The 25,651-nt window shown below is 38.2% G+C and overlaps 1 protein-coding gene across 12 annotated transcripts in view; it reads right to left on the bottom strand.

The window, feature by feature from the left end:
- Positions 1-25,651, bottom strand: part of NAV3 (neuron navigator 3) — a 924,032-nt gene that overhangs the window by 165,764 nt on the left and 732,617 nt on the right. For 11 of the 12 annotated variants that reach the window (XM_024256848.3, XM_063712200.1, XM_024256849.3 and 8 more), the window contains 2 exons: positions 2,037-2,145; positions 991-1,374 (listed from right to left, as the gene is read on the bottom strand). In XM_024256848.3, the coding sequence (XP_024112616.2) occupies positions 991-1,374; positions 2,037-2,145 (493 nt within the window). Of the gene's footprint in view, positions 1-990; positions 1,375-2,036; positions 2,146-13,166; positions 14,856-25,651 lie in introns of those variants that run through there. The other variant, XM_063712207.1, reaches the window with a different exon arrangement.

Below are 25,651 nucleotides of genomic sequence, written 5' to 3'. Positions count from 1 at the left end.
GGTCCTCTCAGATGCATAAAGACAAAGAGTAGGTCAAAATCCAGACTCACACAAAGTTTATAGACAAAGTTAGTTGGGAAGCTGTTCCACATATTACTGAGCCTGTGTTTGAAGTCAGACATAGCTGAGTTCTAATGCAGGTCTGCCATTTCCCTAGCGTTAGGTCCGAGCCGGGGCCAATTAGACTCAGTTTCCTTATCCATAGAACGTGTATAAAAACATCTACCTCATAAGCATTGCTGGTGGTGGGAAAGAAGAGTAAAATAATATCTTCAAAGCACTTAACAAGAGCATAGTACATAACAGGAAATGCTAAAAATGGCAATTATAATTATTAACAGAATATCCTATTGCCTCCCTTTGGGCCTATTCTCTGATTATGCCAAATATCCCAAATTGTTAATATACGATAAGAGTTTTACAATCACAACATGTTTTGGAATGTAATAGGACACAGAAGAAAAACAGGGTCTGAGATGTATTGAAATCTGATACCATCAAAAGAAAATGAATAGAGTGAAACTTTCAACTCCAAAGTGATTTTTCCCTCAAGTTAAATTGGCGATGCATAATTGAAGACAGTAAGAAAATATTTGTTTCTCAAAGCAGTTACAGGCAGCTTCTAACAAGCTAAAAAAGAAAAAAAATCAAGCAAATCAGCAAAACTCCTCCTGTCTCCTTCCCACGTCCTTCACCACAAAATCTGTTACTTAAGAAGCATGTGAAAATCACTCTGAAAAACAGAAGCCACACGTGTTTCTCTCAACAACAGAAAAACTTAGTGGCTTATAATGAATTTATAGAAATCTTGGATTCTTTACTCTCCATGAATGAACAGAGGAAGGGCCCTTCAACACTCTCAATAACCTCAGATATCTCATATTTTCTCATGACTTTCTGGGCAAACTTACACATTTGTTTATAGTGAATGCATTCTAGTAGACCACCTCCCCTCTTCACACAATGCTGATGGAGAACAGGGCCACTTACCCACTGTTGATGTCATCAGTCCTGAGACTTTTCCCAAGGATATCACCATCACTCATATATCCACCCACATCGACTTCAGAAGACATGTCCAGGTCACTGCTTGCTTTCTCACTCATGTCAATCTGTGACATGTTTCCCAGCCTAGAGACAGCAGCTCGACGGAGAGGCGTGGTATACATGAACCTCGAGGGGTCTGTGTGGATGAATCGACTGGTACCACTGCGAGGATAGCCAGCACCCAGGGAGGGAGCATCTCCCGCCTGAAGTCGCGGACATGCCTGGCCCAACCTCCAGGTCATGGGGGTGGGTCGACTTGTCAAGTTGGGTATGGTCCTTCCATTCACTTCTGTTGTCACAGTGCTGTCAAATGTTGTCTCCAGGGTGCTGTCAAATAAAATGGAGAAATAACTATACTCTGGTTCACTTAGGGCCATAACCTAGAATGCACAAAGATAGAAAAGGCTAGAGTTGAGGGTCATCTCTTATAAACACGTCATCTTCCTGAAAGCTAAACTCTATGTTAATTTTGAGGTCAAACTGTGGAAAGGGGCATACATTTTATAGCTTTTTGTTTGTTTTCAAAAGAAAGGCCATCAGTACACCTTGGGTAAAACAACATATTGTTTTACATTTTCAACAAATCCTTAACTCACTGTAACCTTCCCAGACCTATTCTGAAAGTTAACTACAATTATGTTTGAATGTCTGTCTACCACCCTGCCCAGATGCATTTCAAGTGCAACTTGTGCCACTGTTTTCTAGGACAGGTATTACAAATCCACTTAACAGTGGTGGTGGTAGTTGCAGTACTGGAAATTATACTGAAAAAGACATAGATAGCAGATAGAGATAGAGATAAAAGATAAATAGTTATATACTGTGAATTCTCAGTTTAAGGATAATTACCAATCAATCTGATATAAAACAAGGGAGAAAATAGTAAGGGGAAATTGAAATACCATCTCTGTCATTATAAGAAAAGTTAAATGTTTGTTTGTAATTATTTTTTCTTTATTGGCTCAAATATATGCAAAATTGAAAAAAACCTGTGGCTTATCTGAGTCCCACGAAGACTGGACATAGTCTCTTCTAAATTCTGCCTCAAATCTGCTATGTTTTTAACTGTTCTCATTCTCCTTGTTTCAGGGTCTTCACCTAGGAAAGCAACATGATAAATCTGCTATTCATGACATTTACTATCCTCAAAATAATTGTATACCTAGATAAGCAAGTCACCTCTTCTTAAAAGTAAAAGGATATGTAATACATTTCAAATAACTATTATTACCTACAAATTATAATTCTTTCTACAAATAAAATGTGAATAGAGACAAACATAGTATCACAAGTAATAATTTTAAGTGGTGATAACACTATAATATTTTGTAGGTTTGACCTTAAAATAAAAAAAAAATCACTTGGAAATATGCTGTTTACTAATCCGCGTTGCTGGGATTAACTAAAAATCTATGATTATGACCTGAGAAAGATGGCTGAATAGGAACAGCTCCAGTCTGCAGCTCCCAGTGAGATCTACACAGAAGGCAGGTGATTTCTGCATTTCCAACTGAGGTACAAGGCTCATCTCATAGGGACTGATTAGACAGTGGATGCAGCCCACAGAGGATGAGCAGAAGCAGGGTGGGATGTTGCCTCACCTGGGAAGTGCAAAGGGTTGGGGAACTCCCTCCCCTAGCCAAGGGAAGTCATGAGGGACTGTGCCTTGAGGGACGGAGCTATCCAGCCCAGATACTATGCTTTTCCCATGGTCTTCACAACCTGCACACCAGGAGATTCCATTGGGTGTCTACACCACCAAGGGCCTGAGTTTCAAGCACAAAACTGGGCAGCCATTTGGGCAGACACCGAGGAAGCTGCAGGAGTTTTTTTTTTCATACCCCAGTAGCACCTGGAATGCCAGCGAGACAGAACAATCCACTCCCCTGGAAAGGGGGCTGAAGCCAGGGAGCTAAGTGGTCTAGCTCAGTGGATCCCACCCCCATGGAGCCCAGCAAGCTAAGATCCACTGGCTTGAAATTCTCATTGCCAGCACAGCAGTCTGAAGGACACCTGGGACCCTGGAGCTTGGTGGGGGGAGGGGCAATTGCCATACCGGGTTCACACCATTCTCCTGCCTCAGCCTCCTGAGTAGCTGGGACTACAGGCGCCCGTCGCCAGGCTCGGATAATTTTTTTGTATTTTTAGTAGAGATGGGGTTTCACCATGTTAGCCAGGATGGTCTCAATATCCTGACCTCATGATCCGCCTGCCTCGGCCTCTCAAAGTGCTGGGATTACAAGCGTGAGCCACCACACTTAGCCTCAACATTCTTAAAGAAGAGAATTTTCAACCCAGAATTTCATATCCAGCCAAACTAAGCTTCATAAGCTTCATGTGCAAAGACTCACATAGGCTCAAAATAAAGGGATGGAGGAATATTTACCAAGCAAATGGAAAGCAAATAAAAGCAGGGGTTACAATTCTAGACTCCGATAAAACAGACTTTAAACCAACAAATATAAAAAAAGACAAAGGACATTGCATAATGGTAAAGGGATCAATGCAACAAGAAAAGCTAACTATCCTAAATATATATGCACCCAAAACAGAAGCAACCAGATTCATAAAGCAAGTTCTTAGAGACCTACAAAGAGACTTGGACTCCCACACAATAATAGTGGGAGACTTTAACACCCCACTGTCAGTATGAAACAGATCAATGAGACAGAAAATTAACAAAAGATATTCAGGACTTGAAATCAACTCTGGACCAAGTGGACCTAACAGACATCTACAGAACTCTCCACCCCAAATAAACAGAATATACATTCTTCTCAGCACCACATCGCACTTATTCTAAAACTGATCACATAATTGGAAGTAAAACACTCCTCAGCAAATGTAAAAAACCGGAAATCCTAACAAATAGTCTCTCAGACCACAGTGCAATCAAATTAGAACTCAGGGTTAAGAAACTGACTTAAAACTGTACAACCACATAGAAACTGAACAACCTGCTCCTGAATGACCACTGGGTAAAGAAGGAAATTAAGGCAGAAATCAATAAGTTATTTGAAACCAATGAGAATAAAGAAACCACATACCAGAATGTCTGGGACACAGCTAAAGCTGTGTTTAGAGGGAAATGTATAGCACTAAATGCCCACAGGAGAAAGCAGGAAATATCTAAAGATCAACACCCTAACATCACAATTAAAAGAACTAGAGAAGCAAGAGCAAACAAATTCAAAAGCTAGAAGAAGGCAAGAAATAACTAAGATCAGAGCAGAACTGAAGGAGAGAGAGACACAAAAACCCTTCAAAAAAATCAATAAATCCAGAGCTGGTTTTTGAAAAGATTAACAAAATAGATAGACTGCTAGCCAGACTAATAAAGAAGAAAACAGAGAAGAATCTAATAGATGTATTAAAGAATGATAAAGGGGATATCACCACTGATCCCACAGAAATAAAAACTACCATCAAAAAATACTATAAACACTACTATGCAAATAAACTAGAAAATCTAGAAGAAATGGATAAATTCCTGGACATATACACCCTCCCAAGAGTAAACCAGGAGAAGTCGAATCCCTGAATAGACCAGTAACAAGTTCTGAAATTGAGGCAGTAATTAATAGCCTACCAACCAAAAAAAAGCCCAGGACCAGACGGATTCACAGTCTAATTCTAACAGAGCTACAAAGAGGAGCTGGTACCATTCCTTCTGAAACTATTCCAATCAATAGAAAAAGAGGGACACCTCCCTAACTCATTTTATGAGGCCAGCGTCATCCTGATACCAAAACCTGGCAGAGACACAACAGAAAAAGAAAATTTCAGGCCAATACCCCTGATGAACATCGATGCAAAAATCCACAATCACATACTGGCAAACTGAATCCAGCAGCACATCAAAAAGCTTATCCACTGGCCAGGTGCGGTGGCTCACGCTTGTAATCACAGCACTTTGGGAGGCTGAGATGGGCGGATCACGAGGTCAGGAGTTCCAGACAATCCTGGCCAACATGGTGAAACCCCATCTCTACTAAAAATACAAAATTAGCTGGGTATGGTGGCACGCACCTGCAATCCCAGCTACTTGGGAGGCTGAGGCAGGAGAATCACTTGTACCTAGGAGGCAGAGGTTGCAGTGAGCAGAGATCGTGCCACTGCACTCCAGCCGGTGTGATGGAGCAAGACTCCGCCTCAAAAAAAAAAAAGCTTATCCACCACGATCAAGTTGGGTTCATCGCTGGGATGCAAGGCTGGTTCAACAGATGCAAATCAATAAACGTAATCCATCACATAAACAGAACCAATTGCAAAAACCACATGATTATCTCAATAGATGCAGAAAAGGCCTTCGATAAAATTCAACACCCCTTCATGCTAAGAACTCTCAATTATTAGATATTGATGGAATGTATCTCAAAATAATAAGGGCTATTTATGACAGACACACAGCCAATATCATACTGAATGGGCAAAAGCTGGAAGCATTCCCTTTGAAAACTGCACAAGACAAGGATGCCCTCCCTCACCACTCCTATTCAACATAGTATTGGAAGTTCTGGCAATGGTAATCAGGCAAGAGAAAGAAATAAAGCGTATTCAGATAGGAAGAGAGGAAGTCAAATTGTCTCTGTTTGCAGATGACATGATTTTATATTTAGAAAACCCCATCTTCTCAGCCAAAAACTCCTTAAGCTGATAAGCGAATTTAGCAAAGTCTCAGGATACAAAATCAACGTGTGAAAATCACAAGCATTCCTATACACCAATAACAGACAAACAGAGAGCCAAATCATGAATAAACTCCCATTCACAATTGTTACAAAGAGAATAAAATACTTAGAAATACCACTTAATGGTATGTGAAGGACCTCTTCAAAAAGAACTACAAACCACTGCTCAAGGAAATAAGAGAGGACACAAACAAACGAAAAAACATTCCATGCTCACGGATAGGAAGAATCAATATCATGAAAATGGTCATACTGTCCAAAGTAATTTAGAGATTCAATGCTATCCCCACAAAGCTACCATTGACTTTATTTATAGAGTTACAAAAAACTACTTTAAATTTCATATGGAACCAATAAAGAGCCCGTATAGACAAGATAATCCTAAAGAAAAAGAACAAAGCTGGAAGCATCATGCTACCTGACTTCAAAGTACACTCCAGGGACACAGTAACCAAAACAGCATGGTACTGGTACCAAAACAGATATATAGACCAATGAAACAGAATAGAGCCCTCAGAAATAACACCACACATCTACAACCATCTGATCTTTGACAAACCTAACACACACAAGCAATGGGGAAAGGATTCCCTATTTAACAAATGGTGCTGGGAAAACTGGCTAGCCATATGCAGATAACTGAAACTGGATCCCTTCCTTACACTTTATACAAAAATTAACTCAAGATGGATTAAACCTAAGACCTAAAACCATAAAAACCCTAGAAGAAAACATAGGCAATACCATTCAGGACATAGGCATGGGCAAAGACTTCATGACTAAAACACCAAAAGCAATGGCGACAAAAGCCAAAATTGACAAATGGGATCTAATTAAACTAAGGAAATTCTGCACAGCAAAAGAAACTATCATCAGAGTAAACAGGCAACCTACAGAATGGGAGACAATTTTTGCAATCTATCCATCTGACAAAGGGCTAATATTCAGAATCTACAAGGAACTTAAACAAATTTACAAGAAAAAAACAACCCCATCAAAAAGTGGGCGAAGTATATGAACAGACACCTCTCAAAAGAAGACATTTATGCAGCCAACAAACATGAAAGAAAGCTCATCATCCACTGGTCATTAGAGAAATGCAAATCAAAATCACAATGAGATACCATCTCACGCTGGTTAGAATGGCGATCATTAAAAAGTCAAGAAACAACAGATGCTAGAGGGGATGTGGAGAAACAGGAACACCTTTACACGGTTGGTGGGAGTATATATTAGTTCAATCACTGTGGAAGACAGTGTGGCAATTCCTCAAGGATCTAGAACCAGAAATACCATTTGATCCAGGAATCCCATTAATGAGTATATAACCAAAGGATTATAAATGATTCTATTATAAAGACACATGCACACGTATGTTTATTGCACCACTGTTCACAGCAGCAAAGACTTGGAACCAACCCAAATGCCCATCAATGATAGACTGCATAAAGAAAATGTGGCACATATACACCATGGAATACTATGCAGCCATAAAAATGGATGAGTTCATGTCCTTTGCAGGGACATGGATGAAACTAGAAACCATTCTCTGCAAACTAACACAGGAACAGAAAACTGAACACCACATGTTCTCAATCACAAGTGGGAGTTGAACAATGAGAAGACATGGACACAGGGAGGGGGACATCACACACCGGGGCCTGTTCATGCGTGGGGCGGGGGGGCAAGGGGAGGAATAGCATTAGGAGAAATACCTAATGTAGATGACGGGTTGATGCGTGCAGCAAACCACCACGGCATGTATATATCTATGTAACAAACCGCACATTCTGCACATGTATCCCAGAACTTAAAGTAAAACAAAAAAAATCTATGATCATTAGGATCCTAATTATTTCAAGGTGTTCTAGGTGTACTCAGAATACTTGAGGTAAATTTGCCTTATGTAGAAAGTACACATTTGGAATCTGGGGAATAAACTAGAGGCCTTTTATTTTTTTATTTTATTTTTATTTTTAGACAAGAGTCTCACTCTTTTGCGCAGGCTGGAGTGCAGTGGCGTCATCTTGGATCACTGCAACCTCCACCTCTGGAATTCAAGCGATTCCCCTGCTTCAGCCTCTCAAGTAGCTGATATCAGGCCCTCGCCACCATGCCCGGCTAATTTTTGTGTTTAGTAGAGATGGGGTTTCACCATGTTGGTCATAATGCTCTCGAACTCCTGACCTCAAATGATCTGCCCGCCTTGGCCTTGCAAAGTGCTGGGATTTCAGGCGTGAGCCACCATGCCCTGCTGAGGTCTTTTCTTATGGAAGCAATAGCTTTTGAAGTCTTTTATTAGACTCATGGACAAAGACTGACAACATTGAATGGTTTTATTTTTAATTACTTCTCCAGTTTCTACAGTTCTACCAATGATACTAGAGTTCAAGTAAATTCCTAGGCATCTAAACCCAAAATGTTTGTATCTAATGAGCATGAAACAAATAGCTCTGCAAGTATGACTAACGCTGGCCTGATACAGTCACCACCTAACAACTGGGGGCAGAAGTGTCCTTAAGCCATTTTGTTTATAGTCATACAATATTTCCCCAAGCTAGTGACCTTCTAAAGCCAGTGAGTCTAGATAATAGGAAGAACATGAAAAGAGAGTAGTGGAAGCACAGTTTTTATTCTGTTCAATTTGGACTGAAGAGGATGTCTAGTTATGGGCACTTTCAATAAAAGTGAAAACAGAAAGGAAGGAGGGAATTGGAATGAATAGATTAAGAGAGGGACAGGGAAGGAGAGGAGACAGAAAAAAAGGAAGTAGATGGGATGGCTGGGAAGGGAATGGAATGGAAAGAGGATGGAAGAAAAAAAGGGAACAAAAAGAAAAGCAAAAAATAGTATGTATTAAATTACATACTATTGAAATACATACATTACATACTATTGAAATACATACATTACATATATGAAAATTGTCACATAGAGAAGTCAAAATGCATATCTATAATCTGTTTTAGGAATATAGCTATTTAACCTGTTAATTTACTTCCTTAATACTCAGGCCAGATTTTTAAAAATCTATAACAAATGTGCCCCTTTAACACTTATCATCACAATCATACGGTTGGTGGGGATTTCAGAGACTGTCTTGCCTTAGCTCTTGGCCATAGCATTCATCTGTCTCACATGGGACAAGGCCATCTGCCTCTGCCTGAAAACCCCAACACTGGAAAGGCCTCCACCTCACCAGTAAGAGATAGCTCCTTCCAGTAGCAGGTCAAAATGTAAAACATTTATGGGGGATAAGCAAAAATTTGTCTCCCTTAAACTTCCACCCTGTGGTTCCAGTGGATCTGAAACCAAATGAACAAATTTACACTGTCTTTACCAAGGCAGCCACTCAAATATTGCAAGACAACTGCTAATTACTTTACTATATTTTTCAGGCAAACATTACTACTTTGTTCATTATTCCTCACTTTGGGTGATTGACAAAACAGCCACCATCCTGCTGCCAGCATGTAAATTTCTTCCCTTGAATTTGCAAATCATTTGAACAATTAAAGTATACTTAATAATAACATCATTATTTCAAACATAAAGTACTAAGAAACTTTCCTGAAGTAAATATTTTTAAAGAATAATAAAACACATGTTGGGATCTCATGCACATGACAAACTTTCTCTACACTAATTAAATTCACTCAATCACTAATCCTATAGATTAACATTACTCTTTTAGAACTCAGAACTGTTAATAACCCTTGAGACTGATCACATTCTTTCTGGAAATTCTTCCCATACTTCTCCTCATACACATAATACAGGGTATTTCAGAGATGGCTATAAAGAAGTCTACCTTTCACTTCCAAATAATCTGAGAGAACTGTGAAGAAAAATAAGTTTTGTAGAGAAAATCTTACAGACTGGAAATAAAATTATTACAGTCAAGGAAGAGACATACAAAGAAGAAATTTATTCAAACTGGGTCAAAATAAGTAGTGAAGGGGACAAAATTGGAGAAGCACTAAACCTAAGATTCAATACGAAAGATTTCATACAGTTATTGGCATCTTAGATTGTAGGTGAAAGATAAAAAGTTATGAAAGAAGGAGTATATTGAGATGACCTTTTTTTTACTTGGTGGGGGGAGGTACAAGTAATTGACCTCACACAGATTCCTAGAACGCATCATTACATGTTCCTATCACTTTCCCCCTTCCCCCCGGAAAACTTTTAAGTTGTAATCCAGCTGCGTCTCAATCACTTGCCAACTGGAATATTAAAATTAATATCTCAATTATGTTCCATCTTTTTATATTAATTTTAAGAACGTTGTATTTTCAGACATGCTGTTTCACTAAATATATTTTCACATCTACTTCATTTCCTTTTCAATTTCTTTTTTCCAATCCAACAGATATCTTAAATCCTTGGATTCTTCTAACTGAATTCATTGTTTATCTGGTTTCTCTCATGTTTTAGAACCAAAGCCTCCCTCATTCCTTAGGTTTTTTTCATCATGACATTCACTGAGGACACTGCCCTCCTCATGACAGACAAATGGACCTTTTCTTCCCAACACCTATTGAGCAAAACATAACTGCTGCCTTATTCATGTCATGAAAGATAATAACCAAAGCAAAATTTATTGCAGTAAATGTTTTCAATGACCCACAAAAGGCAAGATAAAACTAAATGTACTTACAAACCCCCTAAGGACTGATTGCATGGTCTTAAATATCCTATAAATTTGTATCTGAGTGAGGTCCAGAGGCTTTGAGGGAAAAACACAATTGCAAAGTCCAAATATAAAAGCAAAAATAAAATTAAATGTTTAGCAACAATGAAAGTTACCAGAAAAATGCACATGAGAAATGCATTTAATCATAGCAATGTTGTGTCTCCTCCTACTTGTATAATCTCAAAGTCAACCATTATTCCTGAAAGAGGCTTCCTGTGTGTCAAATACAATGGAATGGCTTCCACACATTTTCCAGAATGGTATATTCTGAAATCTACTTGAGTTTTTAACATTGGTGCAAAGTGCTTTCTCACTGCTCATAAGGTGTTCTTAGTAGAGAAAAAAAATAACAGCGTCAATTTGGTACTCCTACGTTACTATTTCGTGGCAGACAGACCATTTAATCTGTGATCTTGCTCTTAATTTTTAGGCTTTAATTATACACATTGTAATTAACACTGCCAGCATTGCCATCTTTTAATAGGAAATCAAATCTATATGAATAAACCTTATTCTCAGAGAATTATGCCCTCTACCCCATCCATATTACAAATGTTATATAGAGTACAGCTTCCTGATTTATTGTGTGAAGTAACTCCAGTTTTGTGGATGGCCCTAGTAGTGATTTGGACGAAAATTTTTAAACTCCTCTGGTTAATCTTCACACTTTGGAGAAAAATAGCAAAATATGGCCAAAAGCTTTATAGTTACTTTTAAAATGTGCTCCTATACGGTTATAGGACAAACCTTAATCTGTCTGATTTAGGAGGATATCTAAGAGTAAAGTATTAACCTCAAGGAACCCCATCTAAAAACTAACTTGGAAGAGGCCATTTTGAGTAGTAAGCAGAACCTATTGAAGCACGTGGTAGAAATTCTGGAATTCCTGCGTGCCGTGGGCGTAGATATATTCAACAACTTAACATGGATCATTATTTAAGGAATTGCATCAGAATGCTTCATTATCTGGAGATATGATTATTCATATCACAGCTATTTGAATAAACTTCCCCTTACTTTTTCACTTGCATTTTTGAATACTGGCATAAGTAGGAAAAAATACTTAAACAGAATAATCACATAAATACAATAAGCAGATGCTCTTGAAAAACCAAGGCATACCGGCTTCCTTTGAGAGGTTACCTTCTGACAAAAATGCTTCAAGTTATTAATGCACAAAAAGGCACATGTCATATATACACCCACCCACAGCATGCTATAATTTAACTGAGTAAGCATCAAATGCTGTCAGGGGACTGCACTCTGTTCATATCTTTGTAAATACTTAAGAGATACTGAGAACAAGATAAATAATACCACTTCAAAAGCAAAAGAGGAATATTATCTGATTCTACAGTTCCAGAGGATCCAAAAAAGAAAAAGCTTCAAGCTTCATAAAGATTAAGACTTTCTCTCGCCTTAGTGCTGCACATAGCCCTTTATGAGAAGCAGTTCATCACAGAAATCATACAATGGTGCAAAAGTAAATCTTCAGTGTTGGAGCACCTGGTGTATTCAGATTCAGAAATCACTATTCTGACAACTGTGGAAACATTACTCTTTTAAAACCAAACTGACATGAGAAATTGAACAATATTTGCCTCTGCTGTCTCTATAAGCTTTCTTCTTCTAAAACTGGTTCACTAAAAGAATCCAGAAAACCTCATAAAACATCCTGTAACAGGAGGGTCTACATTAAGAGTAAAAACAAGCCTGCATTTAGCATTAGTTTCATGAATCAGAAACAAAGAGATCACTGCCCAGGTTTAATTCCTTTCAATTTAAGGAGGCCAATATGAAGTCCTTTGTGGAAATACACATTGACGTAAAATATGATATGGCCAGTAATTTAATACTTATGGAAGAAGGGACTGTATGATGTAAATATATTTTGGTACAACACTGAATTCAGAAATAACAATTAAAATGTTCACATGTTAGCGTTTAGGTAGGTGGCACAGTTGACATTTAAAGTTTAGTCACAAACTATAGAATCACTTGACCTCTTCTTATTTAGTTAAAGATTATGCCAGAAGTTACTACTGAAACTCATGTTATCAAAAAGGCCTAGTTTCTAAAGTATGAAAACAGTTCATAGTCATCTACATAGTAGCTTAAATACTTATAATGTGCACATGCAGAACTAGTTTTTGTCAAACACTGAAACAAAAGAGAAAAGAAAAAAGGTAGAAGGCAGCAGAGGCCCCTGCATTTCTGAAAGTGTTACTGCAATAAACAGGGCTTGTCACTGAGGTATAAAAGAAGCCTTCTATTCAGTAGCACGAAGGCAGCAGAAGAAACTTAACTCTACAGAAAATTTACCCAGGAGGCCCTTCATTATTCATCCCTTATCTGTGATAAGGTCACCTTGAGGGAAGTTGAACAAATAGGCCCCTTTAATGAGTAGGTGAAAAACATGTTTGGAGTTTTAAAATGAACTTATTTATGGATGTCTAGAAGGTACTGGACACTAGGCGAGGCTAATAATGCCCATGGTAGATTTCCGGAATTTATTTTCTCCAAATGAACCTTACCAGTGGTGCTCATAGCTCAGTTTTACCAAAAAATTAAAAAAAAATCATTTCAAGAAACAGGAATTTAAAATGTAACTATGTATTTTTAAAAAGCAGTCTAAAAACATGAAAGCTATTTGGCAAATGCAAATAATTTCATAAGAGACTATGAAATTTCTTAAGATCCCATACACGTTTTAAGGAGCAAATTGGACTTACCTAATAAGTCACTGTAAAGTGCCTGTTCCAGATCACCCAGCATGGTAAGGATCACCTCCTCATCCAGATGAGCTGTCCCTTCCCGCAAACAGCTTTCTCCTTCCTCTTCAGCCCAGCTTCTGCTGATGCTGCTTGGCTTGGAGGACACGTTTTCATCTTCAGACCTACTATCTTCATCACTCTCACCTTCCAAGCCTCTTCTTGCAGACAATTCCTCTAAGTCTTCACTGTCTGACTGGCTGCCCCCAGCAGGCAGGAGGTTCCAGGCTGAGCTGCTGGTGTGATACAGGGACTGCACAGACCGCGAGAGAAACTTGGACAATGAGCGCCGCTCTGCATAGTTGGCTTCTCTCTGGCTGGCCTTGGCAGCATTTCCAAACCAGTTGGAAATGCGCACCGTGGGTCTCCTCTCCCCATCACTGGTGAGGGAAAGATTGGTCAGAGACTTTTGTTTCTGAAGGCAAGCTCCCTTTCTCCTTACTTCTTTGCTCCGGAACACAGAGAGTTCAGCAGGCCGCTGCATGTTTCTTCCAGTGGCTCCTTCCTTTCAATTGGACTTCATATTGTCTTTTTACACTGTGATTGTAACTGATCCATTTGATTTTGATTATCACATGCACTTCAATAAAAGCTCAAGCTCACACATTCACAGAAGATTCTAGAGATATAGTATATATAATTATTTGCCCCCAATTTAGCTTGACACATCATTTTACTCATCAGCAGTACTTACAAATATTTTGCTCGAATATATCTGAAGCAGAAAAGAGTTCACCAAAGACTCTCCTCCAGCTGAAAAGTAGTCCAGGAAGCCAACTACGTTTGCCCGTCTTCATCCAATCACATGTCTCAGCAGGAGGATGGGTCCACATTTCCCTCTATTGCTTCTGTGTCCCGAAACGCCAGGAGGTGAAGCACGAGCTGAGAGGTCTCTTGCTTTTTGCTTTTTTTTTTCCCCCTGCCTTTCACCAGCCCTTAACTGACCTAGGTCTGTAACCCTTTACTCTAACGAGCTGACACAGTGCAGCAAGTACAGCATCCGCATAGGAGCCCAGGAAGAGCAGGAATTAAGCACTGAAGCCCAGCCCTGCACGAGCCTCTTACATTTTAGTATTCCACCTGCATTCTCAGATCTATGGCTCTTCCTTGCTGCTGCAGTGGATGCTGCTGGCTGCCATGGCAGCAAACATCCTGCCAAATTAAAACAGAGGCACGGGAACGGCTGTCCAGCATAGAATGCCACAGGTTTCTGAGCCAAGCCTGTACGAGATCTTCCACTATTAACCTTATGCACATTTAAATGACTCTCAGCCACCCAATCTCAAACACGGACACACACTCACACCCTCACATACACAACACGCACTCCCCGATGCCGAGAATGACAGACTAATTCTCTGTAGCTGCAGGCAGCTGAAGCAGGCAGATCTCCCTTCTGAATGTTGGGATTTGTGCTGTAAAAGCACAAATCAAATTCAAGAGTGTAAAGGACCTAAAAAATGAAGCATGACACTCTCCACCCGCTAGGAGATAATGCTTTAAAGGGAAAGACTTCCCTCGTCTTTTAAAGAACAAAGTCAAAGGCTTTTTATTTTGAATCCTAAAATCCTAATGTGATGATAAAGATTTCTTACAGCCTTTTTGTAAAAACAAAAAGGAAAGAGAAAGAAAAAAAATAACTCAAAAGGGTTTTCCCTTGATATTTTGACTCAAAGCATAAAATTGAAAGTTTATGGTCAAGTGTGTGGAAAATAATGTCACAGATAACACAAAATGCACATTGTGTCTTTTGATATTGTATTTTTCCAGGTCTATTTCATAAGCCTATCACAGCATAATCAGCTCTTATTTTTTAATGTTTTCATAAAAGCAGAAAACCTAAAGATAATTTTCTTGTATTTACCTTGTACTGGTATGTACACTACACCACCACAAAATTCTGATTTTAGGACAACTTTAAAAAACAAATATATGGTATAGCAGAAATCATGGGTACCATTGACAGTTAAGAAGAAGACTATCAACTTTTTAGTATTTAACTTCTGAAGATTTTCTGCTCACAAACAGAAAAATAGGGATTTCTCCTTTATCAAATGAGGGAAAGTGGAGAAATATGCAGAAATATTATCTTCATCATTTTCAGAGCTAATGCGGCAAAATTAATTGTGATTTTCTACCTCCTATTGCCAATCTCAACTAGAGGAAATACCGAATCTCATAACTATATATATTAGCATTATAATATGCATTGCCTATAACTTTACACATAATAACCACTTACTTTGCAAAGTTAATTATTCCTTATGCCCCACCTTTCAAGGTAGATCAGACTTAGATCCATTTTATAGATATGAAAAGGAAATTAGATGGAAAGAACAGCTATTATTTGTGACAAAATTCTGCAATAAAGAAATCTGTGAATTATTGATACTCATTCTCAATTCTATACTTTTTAAATACTAATCGTTTACATAAAATGTGCTAAATAAAATTAGAGTACAAACATCAGATAATTGAAACTGACAGTTATGCTCCTAAAAACATAATTTTGTAAAGTATTTTTTGGAAGACCAAAATGACACTCCCCTTGGAATTCCTAAGTAGAAAATTTTTTTCCTTCGTTTTGAGTTATTGTGACTCAGTGAATTTCCAAGTCCTGAGACCACAGTGAAATTTGTTCAAATTATGAAATTTCAATGTATTCAACATTTGTTACACTAGTATATATGCTAATATACCCTAAAGCCTTACAGATTCACAAAAAAATGCAATTCTAATGCTTTATATATCAAAAGAGTTGACCTTATTCATCTGTAAATAAAAGCAATATTTATGCCCTTTCCTTATTCAAGACTGCTTATATATATACCAATCAGTTTAAACCTGTGGTTCTCAAGCTTCATATGTTCAGAACCACTTGGAGGGCTTATTAAAACAGTTTGCTGTGCCCCAGCCATATAACTGCTCATTCAGTTGGACTCGGAGGGTCTTGGGACTTTCTATTTATAACAAATTTCCAGATACTGCTGGCTCTGAAAACCCCCTTTGAGAACTACTATGCTGAGATTAGTGGTTTTCAACTGGGGATGGTTTTTCCCCCAAGGGACATTCGGCAATATCTGGAAACATTTTTCGTTATCACAACTGTGGGTGTGGTGGTGACATCTAAGGGGAAGTGGCCAGTGATGCTGCTAAACATCCTACAATGATAAACCACCCCCAAGCAAAAAAAGAATTATGCATTTTACAACATCCATAGTGCCAAAGTTGAGAAAACCTGACTTAGATTGTTATATTGCATTTATCAATGGTTTAGAAACTTCAGTGGCATTCAATACAAAGATGTACTTTTGCTGACATTAATGTCCACTCTATGTTTGTTACAGCTCTCTCTCAGGTATTCTTTATTCTAACAACCATGCTGCAAGAGCAATCCTAGTCTGGGACATGTTGATTTTATGACCAAAGGAAAAGAGAGGTGAGAGATCCAAGCAATGGCTCTTAAGTTTCTGCTCAGGAACATCCCACGTCATTTTTCCACTTGTATTTCATTTGTCAGATTAAATCACATGGTTCTTCCTGATTCAATGAGACAGGAAATTTAATCCCTCTGGAGGGGTGAACCCTGGAAAGGATAGGCTCAGTCCAATGGAGCCAGCAAGGAAGGGATTGTAGAGATGGCTTATCAAAAGGGGGTTTCTGTCTGTTTCTTTGTTCAAAGATATTGTTATTAACTTGTGGTTACAGTAGGTTTGTCCCAGAACTACATCAGTCCACATTTACTCTGAGCGACAGTGGGGAACCCACTTATTCCTTCTTTGGAGACAGCCATCCTGCTTGCTTTGGGTGTACATTCCTATATGGATGTTTTTATATTTGTTTGTATTCACACATATAGATGTATGTTATACAAGGAAGAGGAGGAAGTCGCAGTGCAAAGGAGACAAATACGCCCAGTCAGTAGGAAAAATGTGAATCATTCTAATTATGCCAAGACCTAAAATAAGTTATAGCCATTATAATATGCTGGAAAGGAAAGCTTTTCAGCTCTTTAGTAAACATAATTATAATGTGGCTATTTAAGTAAAAGACCTAAACTGATTTGAATTATCTGAGCTCGATCTTCTTGATCTTTATAAACATTCAAAAAAAAAAAAAGGCAATTTCAGTGATCATTTACAGAGATTGTAAATGTCAGATATTTCCCACTTTTAATACAAAGTCTGGTAGTCAGTAAAAGCACATGTAACCATTCGCTTATCCTTCTGTTTAACCTAAATTCTTCTATTTCTAAAATGGTTTCCTGAATTCATCCAATAATTTTAATATTACTTTTTTACAAATGACACGCCAGCTTTATTGATATTGAGCCAGTCCAGCACCTATGAACATTTTTCGGTTGAATATAAATTCCAGCTAAAGGTTAAGAAGTGAATTAAACAAATTTTATACATGTTGGTGGATAGTCTTATGCAAAAAAAAAAAGGGCAAGTGTGAACCTATAGAAGAAAAATTGAAAAACTTCCTTGAGTACCAGTGGGATGAAAATTTGGGCTTGCTTTACATTTGGCAGAATCATTTGGCAGATGATGAAAGGGGTGGCCTCTGAGGACAAATTCTTTCCATCAATGAATGTGAGAATAAAACTCAAGCCAAAGCAGTAAAATCTGTACCATTAATTCAGCCAGCGTTGTAATATTGAGGTCATGATATGAATCTTAGAGGAAAGGCAGGAAGCAATAAGCTACTTCTTCAATGGCACAAATTATATAATACATTTCACCTGACTATAATAATTATTGGAGCTACCATCATCAGATTGGGTAAATACAACTAGGTTTCTTCACAAAGAACATAATAAGCAAAAGCAAATTTAAATGATGTACTTAAAAATTTTGGAGAGGTACACTGAAAACTTATGAAGAATATTCAAATTGAAAGTCATTTATCCAGTATTCTACTTTATTGTCATGCATTTCTGATGTTTATCTTCAAACCACAATTTATTACCTTTTTAAACTTTCATTACCATTTAATGACAAAGACAATGTTTTTATAATTTCAAGTGAGTTACTGCACTGGTGAAAATTTAAACAACTAAGCTCTCCAACTAACTTAGCAAATCCTTCTAACACATCTGCATTGCAATGTGAACCATTCAAGTTTGCTCCTTAATAGTATGGCAAATCTTTACATGTCATACATCTTGTGGGTCATGCAATAGGGACGATTTTCACATTTGTGTAAGCACAAAAAGACTTTTTTCTGGGTTACGTAACCCAAAACTAGAGGAGAAATAGTTTCAGACATGGATTTTTCAGGGGCTCAGTCATTTCCGACAATGGCCTTGAATTTGGTCTCTCCTGATTTAGGTTCTGTTTCCTCTATGTTTGTTTCATTTGAGGGTGGAGGTCACTGTAAGCAGGTCTAAGCTTTTCTTTTATTAGTTTTAGGTGTAGTGGAAAAAGAGACCACTTCTCTTATAACAACCTCAGGAAAAGTCCTGAGATTGAGTCTTATTTGTTCTGATCAAACTTGATTGGGTCACACAACCAGTCCTCAAACAGTCACTGCAGTCAATGAATAGATTGTTCTCATTGGCCCCACTTACATCAATTTCAGTTAGATCACATGAGCAGAGAATGCTCCCCAAAGAAAATCAAGGTGCTGTTATCAGAAGATGGGGCAATAGATATCAGACACACAAAACGACACCAGTACTTCCAGGTAGGCTTAATATACAGCAATAGATCTTAAGCTATAGAACTCCTAACTCACCTAAACCCCTTTCTAGACACTATACATTTTATTTTCTGTATTATTTTCAGGCCTCTGAACATTATATAGACTTCATAAATTTATAAAGCCTGCATCTTACCCTGCCAAGACTAACTTCCTCAGAATTCTGTATCATGAAGGCCACTTCACTTGGGAAGCAGAATTATTCCTCATTGAGGCCCCTACAGCAACCATGAGCAATAAAAGTTCAACAATAACAATAGTGTTGAAGCTTGGGGTTACAGAAAATCAGAGAACTATCGAAACCTCAGTGAGTTTAGGAGAAATGCCAAATTTTACAAAAAGAAACTAATGAAAAGAATAAGTTAAGAAGAATTTGTTTCCCATTATTTTCATGAAATTGTTTCTTCCTAGAATGCTATTCCATAATTTCATTGTTCATTAGAATTCCACAATATGCATGTCTGATCTTCTTTTAAGTTCTGCATGACTCTTTACAGCTAAGTTAGTTGTTTCCATGTGCCTATTTATTCATTTATTTGTGGTGTTAAATTTTATCTGTTTCTTACTTTTTCAAAGGAGAGCTCACTTGTTAGTCACATTTGTTTTCCCAAATTTTGAGATGCCTGGCATGTGTAGGATGCCAGGTGATAATTACTGAAAAGACTGATGGAAGAATAATACCATATCTCACAACAATCTTCTGAGTTTATTAAGTATCATCATAGTCACCACACAGAAAAGGGAACCAGAGAGCAACTCTCAGTGCAGAGGCCAAATAATCGCTAAATAATTGCAGTGCTGAAGCCAAAATTTATTTTTTCCAATTCCTAGAACATTTCTCGTTCCACATTTCAAACAATCTTGGAAGGGGTATTCTGTGGGCCAGTATGAGCTAGGACCTGGCAATAAATTCAGGTGCTTATATGCTTTGTGGTTTCACTAGCATCCAGAACTCAGAAAGAGGGAAGCCAATAAAGGGATGGAGATTCTGAGAAAGAGAGGCATCATTAATATAGAAAACATCTCATGAGCTTTAGAATTCTGACAGGTTCATTCTTTTATAGGGTTATTCTATTACAGGCTTAATATCCCTTATCAGAAATGCTTGGGACCAGAAGTGTTTTGCACGTTGAATTTTTTCAGATTTTGGAATATTTGCCTATACATAATGAGATATCTTGGGGATGGGATCCAAGTCAGAATTCACCTATGTTTCATATGCACCTTATACGCATAGCCTGAAGGTAATTCTATATATTTAAAATTTTTTTTTGCATGAAACAAAGTTTATGTGCATTGAACCATCAGAAATCAAAGGTGTCTCTATCTCAGTCACCTAACTGGATTGGACAATCTGTGGTTTTGTGGCATCACCATCATTCCTGACTGAATTTATATGCTACTAATAGGCAATTATTTTATTGCAATTGTTTATACATAAGTACTTGCCAGCAAAAAATATGACATAGCATTAATGCAGTGAAAAAATAATGTGTTCAAGGTCACTGGGCAGCACAGTAGCATTGCCAGAATACCTGTATCAGCTATGAAACAACAGCAACCACAAACAACCACAAGCTTTCCATCTCTATATTCAATGCTGTGTTTGGATTAAAAGGTTACTGTACACTGTATTTTTTTTTTTTAGGTGAGAAGAAACATCAGAAGCAGTTGAGGGACCCGGAAGTGGGCCCCCTAGGGATGAGGTGGCATTCTGCTGTGTAGCTTTTTAAAATGTTTCCCCCAGAGTCATCTGCCTCATTAACAACAGTTTTTGTCTTAGAAATCTCTCTGATTTTTATCAACTGGCATAATTTATTGTTCTGTAATGAATGTACACTGCTCTAGTTCTTCACTAAGATCATCATGCATTTCCATCATGTTGTCTCTAGGCACTTTTTCTGAGGTGTTAACATTGTTATCTTCATCATTACTATTATCACAGTCACCTGAATTCAGCACCATTTTGGCTATGTCATCAATGTTCAGTGAATGAACAACTGGAGCCTCATTATCAATCTTAAAAATTTCTTTGATATCCACTTTTTCCAGCCTATTTACGGACTCTGAAAGTTTTTTTTTTTTTTTTTTTTTTTGGAATAGGTAGGGTCAGACATCATTGTTTTTCTCATTTGACACAGGGAATCCTTCGAAGTCACCACCTGGTTCATCATCATCACTGAACATAGATGCAGACCAGAGGCTGTGCCCGGCAGGTACAACCATGTCTTTACTCAATGAATTCCAAGGCTTGACAACAGCATATATGACATCTTTCATGCTAAATTCCTTTTGAAAATCTTCCACACATATACCTCTGTTCACTGCTGCTGGCATGCTATTTAAGGAAGTGTTTTTATATTTATTCTTTTTCGATTGAAGGATCACCTGGTCACTTGGCTAAATTAACAAGTCACGTTTTGGGGAAACTACATGGCATAAACATTGTTTTTGATAATAATTTCAGCTAGACAATGAGTAGAATAAATATAATCAAATAAATTCTTGCAGTCATTCAGTCCAGCTTCCTGGCAGTGAACAAGAATTGCTGATACAAAATGTTTGCAAAACCAACAGAAAATATGTCCGGGGTGATCCAAGCCTTTTTGTTAGCATAATAATAAACTGATAAGAAATTCACTCCCTGAAAACAGCAGGGATGCAAGCTTTTGGTTATCACAAGCTTTTGGTTATCACAGCAAGTTTTCATTTATGGGTTCCTGCTGTATAAGTACATCCAATCTCAGTTACTCTGCCCTTGGCATCCTTACTTCCTGTAGGGGCTGTCTTATCTTCTGTGTCAGTATCTTTCTGAGGCATCAAAACTTGTGTTGTTTCAGCATCAAAGATTTGTTCCAGAGTCAGATTTTCATCAGCAATGATCTTGGCATACTAGTCAACGTACGTCTTCACTATTTATCACCACGAATCTTTAAAAATTTAATGCCATATATTGTCTTAAATTTCCACAACCAGCCTATTGAATATTTAGTTTCCTTCAACTGCCAATTCATTGTGAAAGATCTTTGCTTATTTAACCATCATCATACCATTAAGTGGCATGTGTACACCATGACACTGATGGATCCACTCTTTCAATACACAATTGAGATCTTCATTTTTAGCTTTATGCAGTATTTTTCTGCTTTTCGTTAATTCTGTTCATCGCTTTCAACGGAGAACTTCAACAATTTATCCTTTGGTTTCTTCAGGTCATATATGGTGGTCATTCCAACACCATTCTCTTCTGGAACATGTTTCCCACTTACACTACAGTCTAGTCTCTCCAACGGCTTGACTTTCTGTGCTATTAAAAAAAAAAAAAAAAAAAAAAAAAAAAGCTTCCTTTTTTTCTTATCACTGTTACCCATAGGGGTAACTTAAGGCCTTTTTTGACATTTTCAACAATATCTTTATGCCACAGAATGAAAAATAAGCAAACAAACAAAAACAAAACAAAAACCACAGTGTAATGCGTATAGGTCTTGACCCAATGTGGGGCACTGTGGGGAACCTGCCATTGGCATGTCCATTCTGCACACATGCCATTATACTACCCTTTGTGGGTGTGCTTGTGTGGGGGAATCTGGGTGTGCATGGAAAAGATACATAGCAGCTAAAGAGGCTGACAGACTGTTTTTTCCCCTGAGAATGCTGAATACACTGTGTTGTGCACCTGCATTTTGACTGCAATTTGTCACAGGAGGTCAGGTTTGGAATTTTCCACTCGTGGCATTATGTCACCACACAAAAATTTATGAGTTTGGGACCTTCTGAATTTTGGATTTTTAAATTATGGATGTTCAACCTGTGTTACAAATTTATTCTTCTTCTCTCCCTGGCCCCCCCACCCTTTTTTTGGAGACAAGGTCTTGTTCTGTCACCCAGGCTTGAGTGCAGTGGCATGATCATGGCTCCTGCAGCGTTGAACTTCTGAGCTTAAGCAGTCTTCTCTCTTCAGCCTCCTGAGTAGACTGGGCTACACAAGTGCTATACAGCACCATGCCTGGATAATTTGATTTTTTTTTTTTTTTTTTTTTTTTAGAGACAATGTCTCACTATGTTGTCCAGACTGGTCTTGAACTCCTGGCTTCAAGCAGTCGTCCTGCCTTGGTCTCTCAAAGTGCTACTATTCCAGGTATGAGCCACCATTCCTGGCTTTCTTCCATTTTATAATGTGCTGTTTTAAAATCCCAGCTCAACAGGGAGAGCTTCTGAACTGTAACATTACTTCTGTAGAATGACTAAACATTTTCTTCCTCATATTCTTTGATTATTCAATGATGGCATAATCAAAAGCAAATTTTTATTTTCCATTTATATCAACCCCTTCAGTTGAGTATAATTGGTCATAAGTTCACTGTTATTATTTCCTGAGTGCCTTCCAAACCCAAAAATATAAGTCCTATCTTTTCTGTTTATTGTTTTCCTCTGAAAATTATTAGGTTCCTTTTTTAGTGTAGTTCTCATTTTAATGCTATATCCATTATATTAATTTCATTTTACATGCATTTATTGAGTGCTATCTATATACTAACCATCCATTGGTGATGCCACTTAATAGACAAAAGTAGAAAAAAGAAGAAGTGGCAAATTCTGGATATATTTTAAAAATGCAGTTATTCTAGGGTATCTTAGTACCTTATTTCTTATAGTTATTTCAATATTGTATCATCTAAATTTTTTCAGTTTCTGAATTTCTGAGAAAATAACAAGAGTTCAAGTACTGAGAAATATCCCAAAAAGTTGATTCATATACACCATTTGTTTCTGAGTGCAAATAGAAAACAATACTTCTGGAGCCAACAAGATACTATAATGAATAGAATATCAGGACATTAGGTGTGAGGCATTAAAAAGGAGCCGTGAATAAGTCTAAGGTTTCAGGCTTGGGCAACTGGAAGGATGAAATTCTTATTAATCAAAATGGAGAAGACTTGGGTAAAGAGTTTTCGAGGGGTACAATTTTTTAGGTTAATATCAGAGGTTCAGTTTGGGATATATTATGTTTGAAGTGTCTGTGAGATATTCAAGTGGAAAGATTGTGTTGGCAGTTGGATATTTGAGTCCAGCGTTCCGGGGAGAGAACTAGTGCAGAGAGAGACATTTGTAAGCCATCAGAATATAGATGAAATTTAAAGCCATGAGATAATATCGATATTAAATCACATTTATAGGTAGAGAAACCTAGAAGCAGAGACCTGGATCATTTAAATCATAAGAAATCATCAAGAAAAAAGTATAACTAGAAAAGGAAACCAAGAAGGAACAGTAAGGTTTGAGGAAAATAGAGGGGATACATGACCCTGAAAATCAAGTATCTTAGTCCATTTGTGACGCTATAAAGGATTATCTGGGTAATTAATGAAGAAAAGAGGTTTATTTGGCTCACTGTTCTTTAGGCTGTACAAGAAGCTGCTTCCAGCATCTGCTTCTGGTGAGGACTTCAGACTGCTTCCACTCACAGTGAAAGGCAAAGGGGAGCTGTTGTGCAGAGATCATATGGTGAGAGCATAAACAAGAGAAAGTGAAGGTGCCAGGTTACTTTTAACAACCAGTTTGTGTAGGACCTAACAGTGAAAATTCACTCACTCCCAGGAGAATGGCACCAAGCCATTCATGAGGAATCTGCCCCTGGGATCCAAACACCTCTCATGAGGCCCCATCTACAACATTGGGGATCAAAGTTCTTTTTTTTTTTTTTTTTTTTTGAGATGGAGTCTAGCTCTGTCACCCAGGCTGGAGTGCAGTGGTGCGATCTCGGCTCACTGCAATCTCCGCCTCCCAGGTTCAGGCGATTATCCTGCCTCAGCCTCCCAAGTATCTGGGACTACAGGTGTCTGCCACCACAGCCGGCTAATTTTTGTACTTTTAGTAAAGATGAGGTTTCACTGTGTTGGCCAGGCTGGTTTCGAACTCCTGATCTCATTACCTGCCCTCCTCGGCCTCCCAAAGTGCTAGAATTACAAGCATGAGCCACTATGCCTGGCCAAGGGGATCAAATTTCAACATGAGAATTGGTGAGACCAAACAAACTGTATCCAAACTATAGCACCAAGGAAGAAACCTTCTTAGAAGAGGACAAGTAGCTGCTGCGAGGTGAAACAAGATAAGGCCTGAGACTTGATCCTTGGATTTGGCCATGTTAACATTAGTGGTGACTTCAATAAGAGCAGTTCCAGTGGAGAAGTGGGGCTAAAAGCCTAAAAGACTGTGATTGAACCATACTCTTTTTACAGCATGCCATAAAAGAAGGAGATAAATCACAACAGTACTTGAGGACAAATTTGGGGTCAAGGGAAGTTGTGGTTTTTGTTTTTTTTTTTTTTGAGACGGAGTCTTGCTCTGTCTCCCAGTCTGGAGTGCAGTGGCGCGATCTCGGCTCACTGCAAGCTCTGCCTCCCAAGTTCATGCCATTCTCCTGCCTCAGGCCTCCCGAGTAGCTGGGACTACAGGCGCCCACCACCATGCCTGGCTATATTTTTGTATTTTTAGTAGAGACGGCATTTCACCGTGTTAGCCAGAATGGTCTCGATCTCCTGATTTGTGATCTGCCCGCCTTGGCCTCCCAAAGTGCTGGGATTACAGGCGTGAGACACCGCGCCCGGACAGGAAGTTGTTTTTTTTAAATTAAGGTTGGAGAAATGATAGTATGCTATGGCCTAAAATAAGTGATTTGGTTGGGAGGGAGCTATTAAAGAGAAGAGAGAGTAATCTAAGTAAAAGCAGAGTAAATAGGTAGT

The sequence above is a fragment of the Pongo abelii genome, chromosome 10 (genome assembly GCF_028885655.2).
Source record: "Pongo abelii isolate AG06213 chromosome 10, NHGRI_mPonAbe1-v2.0_pri, whole genome shotgun sequence".
Taxonomy (NCBI): Eukaryota; Metazoa; Chordata; class Mammalia; order Primates; family Hominidae; genus Pongo; species Pongo abelii.
The sequence above is the reverse complement of the archived record's forward strand: the minus strand, read 5'-3'. Positions and strand labels throughout refer to the sequence as shown.